General features: G+C 49.5%; 1 protein-coding gene across 1 annotated transcript; it reads right to left on the bottom strand.

The window, feature by feature from the left end:
- Window positions 1-234: 234 nt before the first annotated feature.
- Window positions 235-8323, bottom strand: LOC145363472 (ubiquitin-like protein NEDD8). The gene is made up of 4 exons (XM_080218670.1): window positions 8213-8323; window positions 6702-6749; window positions 1440-1522; window positions 235-693 (listed from the first exon to the last, which is right to left on the bottom strand). Exons 1-4 carry the CDS (start codon window positions 8228-8230, stop codon window positions 606-608), a joined length of 237 nt encoding a protein of 78 aa, XP_080074796.1. The 5' UTR covers window positions 8231-8323; the 3' UTR covers window positions 235-605.
- Window positions 8324-8474: the final 151 nt, after the last annotated feature.

Below are 8474 nucleotides of genomic sequence, written 5' to 3'. Positions count from 1 at the left end.
AACCGATGCATTGTTGGCGGCTTGTAGGGAGGAAAGCAATGGGGGAGTGTTTTTTTGCATCAGCTGAGAGATTTGGGGTGGTGGGAGAGGGGAAATGGACAAGCGGGTGTCAGAGATTCCAGAAAATTCCAACACTGTCGGCAGGGAAAACAAGAGGGAGTTTGGCATCAGCTGAGGGGTTGCAGGGGGCGGCGGGGTGGGGGGGGGGGGGGGGGGGGGAGAAGGAGGAGGAGAAGAAGAAGAAGAAGAAGAAGAAGAAGAAGAGAAAGGGGCACGTAGGGGAAAACCGGGCACGTGGCTGTACAAATTCCAGAAAATTCCAACACTGTCGGCAGGGAGAGTGGGTGGCAGGAGGGTTGCGGGGAGAGACACAGGGGATTTAGGTTGCGGGGGGAGGTGTGGGGGGGAATAGATAAATGGGTGTACGGGTTGCAGAAAATTCTGTGCACTGTCGGTGTGGAGAACAGGAGGGGGTTTGGGTGAGGAAGAGAGAGGGGAAACGGGTAAGTGGATATAGAGATTCCAGAAAATTCCATGCACCGGAAGGGAAAATTGGCCCCTTCCCACCCTTGTCCCTCTTTGTCCAACTCGATGTCTGTCTCTGATCATCGTGCTCCACCTCTTAGAGCCAACACCAGGTGTAGCACTGACCCTCCTTGGATCTTGTAGTCTGCTGCTGTTTTCTCATCATTCCTGTATGTTCGGGGGAGGGGGAGGGGGTGAAAAAGAAGATAAAAATCACAATTTGAAAGCTGTCCCCCCACCCACCCACCCACCATGCCTCTCCCCACTACCCCACTCCCAACTCAGTCACGCCTCTGGGCCCAAACCCCATGCCTCACAACCTTCCAGCTCCAAAGAGTTGCACCCCCCCTCTCCAGGTGCCCCGGTGCCAGAAGAGGGTGTGCTGCTCCACCAGATGCACTACCTTTCAGGTCAGACACTAAGGTGAAATTTTTCATGGCCAATCTACCTAACCCGCACATCTTTGTTTGTTTATTAGTGCCCCAAGTGGGCTTGCATTAACACTGCAATTACGTTGCTGTGAAAATCCCCCAGTCGCTATACTTCAGTAACTGTTTGGGTGCACCGAGGAAGAATTTAGCACGGCCAATTCACCCAGCCAGCACGTCTTTCAGAGGATACGTAGACTCCACACCGACAGTGACCCGAGACAGGAATTGAACCAAGGTCTCTGGCACTGTGAGGTTGCAATGTGCCACCACCCCTTTAGCATGGCTAATCCACCCTAACCTGCACATCTTTGGAGTGTGGAAGGAAACCGAAGCACCCCGAGGAAACCCACGCAGACACGGGGAGAATGATCTCTTTAGCAACGAATGCCAGAATTTGATTTGCCTTCCTTATTACCTGCAGTATCTGTGTACTAGTTTTCTGTGATTCACTATTTACCTATAAAACTGCTAACCAGTACTCACATCTGCTTCCCGCTGTAGATGAGGCGTTGCTGCTGTGGGGGGATCCCCTCCTTTTCCTCCACCCGTTCTTTTATTCGCTCCACCTGCAACGCAGAACCGACAGCAGACATTGTCTCAGGACAATAACAGGAGACACTCAACAAGGCCCTATTCCCATAGCCCCACATATTTATCCTGCTAATCCCCCTGGCACTAAGGGGCAATTTAGCATGGCCAACCCACCTGCACATCTTTAGACGGTGGGAGGAAACCGGAGCACCTGGAGGAAACCCACCCAGACAAAGGAAGAATGTGCAAACTCCACACAGACAGTGACCCGAGCAGGGAATCCAACCTGGGTCCCTGGCCAACGCGAGGCAGCAGTGCTAACCGTGCGGCCTATCAGACACCACTTGAGGGATGGGGGCATCACTGGCCATGCCCAGCATTTAAAGTTTATTTATTTAGTGTCACCAGTGTGCTCACATTAACACTACAATGAAATTACTGCGAAAATCCTCCAGTCACCACACTCCAGCACCTGTTTGGATACACTGAGGGAGAAGTTAGCACAGCCAATGCACATTGCCCGCATAACTCTTTTTGGCACTCTTGTGTCTTTGTTCTGCTGTCCTTGACAGCAACATTTATGGCTCTGGACTTGAGGGAGGATCTCTGTAAAGAGGTTGACCACTTGGAGGATGAGCTCCCTGATTGAGGCTGTAATTGCCTGCCCAATCAAGGAGACTCACCTTTAACTTTATTTTGTGTCACAAGTTGGCTTACGTCAACAAAGTGAAGAAGTTCCTGTGAAAATCTACAAGTCACCACATTCTGGCAACTGTTCGAGTACATTAAGGGAGAATGTTTAGCATGACCAATGCACTTAGCTCACACAACATTTTTTTTGACATTAGTGTGGGGATAAAGTATTTCTATTGACAGGTTTTATCAAAACAAACTTTATTCAACAAAACAGTTTACCCATAATGAATGAATTAGGTTAATTTTTCCAATTGAAATATTTAAAAATGACAAAAGACAATTCTTAACTGCTAACCTATATTAGTTCCAGCTCAAGCATTGCATCGTGTAAACATAGCTGAATTTTAAATGTACCCTTGGGCCTGTGAGGCAGCAGGGCAGTCATATACTTACTAAGTTCAGCACCACCCAGGACAAAGCAGCCCCACCTTGATAGGCAACGCATCCCAAACATTCGCTCTCTCCACCACTCATGCACAGTGACAGCAGTTAGAACATAGAAAAACTACAGCACAAACAGGCCCTTCGGCTGACAAGTTGCGCCGATGATATCCATACCTACTAGGCTTACCTATAACCCTCAATTCTATTAAGTTCCATGTACTCATCCAGAAGTCTCTTAAAAGACCCTACTGAATTTGCCTCCACCACCACCAACGGCAGCCGATTCCACTCACCCACCACCCTCTGAGTGAAAAACTTACCCCTGACATCTCCTCTGTACCTGTTCCCCAGCACCTTAAACCTGTGTCCTCTCGTAGCGACCATTTCAGCCCGGGGAAAAAGCCTCTGAGAATCCATCCTATCTATACCTCTCAACATCTTATAAACCTCTATCAGGTCACCTCTCATCCTTTGTCTCTCCAAGGAGAAAAGACCGAGCTCCCTCAACCTATCCTCATAAGGCATGCCTCCCAATCCAGGCAACATCCTTGTAAATTTCCTCTGCACCCTCTCAATAGCTTCCACATCCTTCCTGTAACGAGGCGACCAGAACCGAGCACAGTACTCCAAGTGGGGTCTGAACAGGGTCTTATAAAGCTGCAACATTGTCTTCCGACTCCTAAACTTAATCCCTCGATTGATGAAGGTCAGTACGCCATACGCCTTCTTAACCACATCCTCCACCTGCGAGGCCGATTTAAGAGTCCTTTGGACCCAGACCCCAAGGTCCTTCTGATTGTTGTGTGTGTACTGTCCACAAGATGCACCGTAGCAACTCGCCGAGGCTCCTTCATCAGCACCTTCCAAACCCACCACCCCAACCGTCTGGAAGGACAAGGGCAACAAACACATGGGAAACACTACGTGCAAGTTCCCCCTCCAAGCCCCACTCACTATCCCGACTGGGAAATATATCGGCCGTTCCTTCACTGTGGCTGGGGTCCAAATCCCAGAACTCCCTCCCTAACAGCACTTGTGTGTGTTACCCAGACCACACAGGGACTGCAGTGGGTTCAAGGAGGGGGGGCTCATCCACCACCTTCTCACGGGGCATTTAGGGACAGGCGCTAAGTATTGTGGTGTGGTACTGTGGTTAGCATTACTGCTTCATAGTGCCAGAGCCTGGGTTCAATTTCCTGGCTTGGGTCACTGTTTGTGTGGAATCTGCACATTCTCCCTCATGTCCGCATGGGTTTCCTCCGGATTCTCCGGTTTCCTCCCACAGTTCAAAAGATGAGGCGGTTAGGTGCATTTGCCATACTAAATTCTCCCTCAGTGTAGCCATGAAGGTGCTGGAGTGTGGCAACTAGGGGATTTTCATTGCAGTGTTAATGCAAGCCTATTGGTGACACTGATAAACTACCTTTAAAAAACTTAATGAAAGGCAGAGCAGACTCTAATGGGCCAAATGGCCTCCTCCTGCTTCTGATTTCTCTGACTTGTGCCTCGTAGATGGTGGATAAGATTTGGGGGGAGACAGGAGGTGAGTTACTCTCCACAGGATTCCCAGCCTCTGACCTGCTCTGGTAGACAGCTGGCTGGGTCCAGTTGCAAGTTGGTAATGGGGAGTGATGAGGAACCAAGACATGGGGTAGTGGAGGGGCGAGAGGCCTGACTGGATAGGGGAGAGCTAGGGCGAGGATGAGGGGGAAGGGGTGTCAGCCAAGGGTTGGAGGCTGGTGGTTAGTTGGGGCTGAGGAAGGAGCGGGGGAACAGCAATATAGAATCCCTACAGTGCAGAAGGAGGCCATCAAGTCTTAACTGACCACAATTCCACCCAGATCTTATTCCTGCAACAACAATGCTCCCCCACCGCGCACACACACATTTATCCTGCCAATCCCTCTGCCACTAAGGGACAATTTAGCATGTCTAATTCACCTAACCCTTTGGACTATGGGAGGAAACTGGAGCACCCAGAGGAAACCCACACAGACATGGGGAGAACCTGTCCTTGACTCCCATGGCAACACTATAGTTAATAATGCCCATCTACTTTCTCAGGAGACTAAGAAAATTTGCATATCCACTACAACTCCCACCAACTTTTACAGATGCACAATAGAAAGCATTATTTCTGGTTGTATCACAGCTCGGTATGGCTCCTGCTCTTCCAAGACCTCAAGGAACTACAAAGGGGCACGAACATAGCCCAGTCTCCCATATATTGACGTCATCCACACTTCTTCGGAAAAGAAGTGAGCATAGTCAAGGATCCCTCCACACCACGGACATAGTCTCTTCCACCATCTTCAGTCAGGTTCAAAAGTCTGAGGACAAGCACCGGCCGACTCAAGAACAGCGTCTTCCCACTGCCATCAGATTTTTGAACTGACTTATCCCCATAACTCCATGTATTTACTATAGCTAGCTCCACTGATGCTAAAGGGCAATTTAGCATTGTCAATCTACCTAACCCACACATTTTTCGACTGTGGGAGGAAACCGGAGTACCGGGAGTTGAACCCGGGACCCTGGCGCTGTGAGGCAGCACTGCTAACCACAGTGAGGCAGCAGTGTACCAACTGAATTAATCTGATTCCACAACATGAGTGGAGATTAGAAGGAATATCATTCCTAAGATTAATTGTTGAATGAGAAAATTAAAAGTGCTCAATTATAATCCAGTTGCAGAAAAGCCAAAACTTTGGAGGGACAAGTAGCTCTTGGAAAAGGACCTGCCAAGGACAGATCCTCCCTTATCCTTTAGACAGGGTGGCACGATGATACAGTGGTTAACACAGCTGCCTCAAAGTGCCAAGGACTCCAGTTTGATAACCAGCTTGGGTCACTGTCAGTGTGGAGTTTGCACGTTCTCCCCATGTCATTACCCATCTGTGTCGCCAAATTCCCCTCCAATTCAATTTTCAAATTTGCTGACGACATCACTATGGTGGGTCAGATCTCGAACAATGATGAGACAGAGTACATTAATGAGATAGAGAATTAGGTGAACTAGTGTGGCAACAATAATCTCTCCCTCAATTGCAACAAATCGTAGGAGATCGTCATCGACTCCAGGAAGTATGAAGGAGAACATGCCCCGTCTACATCAGCGGGGACGAAGTAGAAAGGTCGAGAGCTTCAAGTTTTCAGGTGTCCAGATCACCGACAACCTGTCCTGGACCCTCATGCCGGCACCATAGTTAAGAAAGCCCACCAACACCTTTAGTCTCTCAGAAGGCTAAGGAAATTTGACGTTAGCTACAACTCTCACCAACTTTCACAAGTGCACCACAGAAAGCATTCTTTCTGGTTATATCACAGCTTGGTATCGCTCCTGCTCTGCCCAAGACCACAAGAAACTACAAAAGGTCGTGAATGTAGCCCAATTGATCACACAAACCAGTCTCTCATCCACTGACTCTGTCTACACTTCCCGCTGCCTCAGCAAAGCAGCCAGCAGAATTAAGGACCCCACGCACCCCGGACATTCTCTCTTCCCCTTCCTCCTTCGGGGAAAAGATACAAAAGTCTGAAGTCACATACATACCGACTCAAGAACTGCTTCTTCTCTGCTGCTGTCAGACTTTTGAATGGCCCTACCTTGCATTAAGTTGATCTTTCTCTACACCCTAACTATGACTGTAATAGTACATGCTACGCTCTCATTTCCTTCTCCATGAACAGTATGTTTTGTCTGTATAACGCACAAGAAATATTACTTTTCACTGTATGTTAATACATGTGACAATAATAAAATCAAATGTTGGCGTGGGTTTCCTCCGAGTGCTCCGGTTTCCTCCCACAGTACTAAAGATGTGCTGGTTAGATGCATTGGCTGTGCTAAGTTCCCACTCAGTGTACCCAAACGAGCATCGGAGTGTGGCAACTAGGGGATTTTCACAATAACTTCATTGCAGTGTTAATGTAAGCCTATTTGTGACACTAATAAATAAATAAACTTTAAACCAGTGTCTTTGGACTGTAGAAAGAAAGCATTGATGAGGTACACATATTCACATAGTGAAAGGGTGCACAAAGAGAGGCAGGGCGACACCACGAGGCAGGCAGGCAAATCGCACACCCGGCAGGATGAGGACAAGGCAGCCCCAGGGCACACCGATTTCTCACCTTGTCAGTGGGTTCGATGTCAATTTCAATCTCTTTGCCGGTGAGCGTCTGAAAGGGAAATAAAACACAATTTAGGCAAGGTCTACAGGTTGCCATATTGCAGTCTAGCTCTCCCTACGCCGCCTTTCCCAGAATCCACTCACAAGAACAGGGGCAGCCATTTGGCTCCTCAAGCTGCCACACCATTTCCTTCAGTGGCTGATCTTCGACCTCAGCACATTCCTGCCTTGTTCCCTCAGTTCTAGATCCCCAATTCCAAAGCCCCCAAAAATTATTTTTATTCATTTGTAGGACATTGGCGTCACTGGCTGGATCCAGCATTTATTACCCATCCCTACTTGCCTTTTGGAGGGCTGTTGAGAGTCAACCACATTGCTGTGTGGCTCTGCAGTCACACGTTCGCCAAATTAGGTAAGCACATCAGTGAACCAGGTGGGTTTGTCCGACAATCAATAACGGTTTCACGGTCATCGTAGATTTTTAATTGCGGAATATTTTTTCTTTATTGAAATCAAATTTCACCATCTGCCATGGTGGAATTCAAACTCACGTCCCCAACATTATATCAGTTTCTGGATTAAATAGTCTAGTGATAATACCACCAGGCCATCACCTCCCCATATATGTCCATTCCAGTCTCAAACATGTTCTGACAAGGGGGTGAATCCCTAGACAATTCCGAAGATTCGCAACTCTCCGAGGGAAGAAATTTCTCCTCATCTCAGGTCCATGCTCCCCCCACAGCAAGAATCAAAGTGAGACAGTTAGTCAAAGTTTTTCATTTTGTGTCCACCATCAGGAGTGCATGCAAGGGTGCGAGTGGGTGGCACTCTTGGACAGTGGTTAGCACTGCTACCTCAGTGACAGGGACTCAGGTTCAATTCCTGGTCTCCGGTGAATCCTGGACAGAGTCTGCACATTTTCCCCATGTCTGCTTGGGTTCCTCCAGGTGCTCCAGTTTCCTCTCAAGCTAAAGGTGTGCAGGTTCGGTGGATTGGTCATGCTAAACTGCACCTTAGTATGCAAAGATATGCAGGTTAGGTGAATCGGCTATGCTAAATTCTCCCTCAGTGTACCCAAACAGGTGCCAGAGTGTGGCAGCTAGGGGAATTTCACAATAACTGCATTGCAGTGTTAATGTAAACTTCTTTGCAACACGAATAAATGAACTTCACACTTAAAACGCAGCTGGATTATTGAGCATAGGGGACGGGTTGGCCCAAAGGGGTGGGGGTGGGGTCCAGGGCGCAGAGGCACAGGTGAGGGCAGGGTCAGGCGCAGTCCGGGGAGGGGATGGGGGGGGAGGGGGGGGGGTCCGGGGGAGGGGCACAAGCAGGCGGGGGGATGCCGACAGGGGCCAAGCCGGGGGGGGGGGGGGGGGGCGGACTGGAGAGATACCGATGGGGACCAAGCCGGGGGAGGGGGGAAGACACCGACGGAGTCCAAAGTGGGGGATAAAGGGGACATGAATGGAGGGTAATCACTGCGTCGCTTTCCTGCTGCCGCCTCACCTTTACTTTAATCAACATGATGCTGAAGCTGCTGCTCCTCTCTGCTCTCCTCTGCCTTAACCCACTGGCCACAATCACTTCCGGAGCTGCCGCCTCCGAGCAGCCAATCAGTGCTCGCGTCTGCTTTCGGCCGCAGCCCGACGTCACATCTGTTTCCGGTAGCGCGCGCGGAGCAGGACGGGAGTTGGAGTCCACTGATCCCTTTGGCTCAATGGTGGGGCTGGGCAGAGGGGGAGCGGGAGAACCACATTTCCCAGCAGGC

This window comes from Carcharhinus amblyrhynchos, unplaced genomic scaffold (assembly GCF_965287045.1).
Source record: "Carcharhinus amblyrhynchos unplaced genomic scaffold, sCarAmb.v2.hapA scaffold_39, whole genome shotgun sequence".
Taxonomy (NCBI): domain Eukaryota; kingdom Metazoa; phylum Chordata; class Chondrichthyes; order Carcharhiniformes; family Carcharhinidae; genus Carcharhinus; species Carcharhinus amblyrhynchos.
Note: the sequence above shows the minus strand (reverse complement) of the source record. Positions and strands in the feature narration are given on the sequence as shown.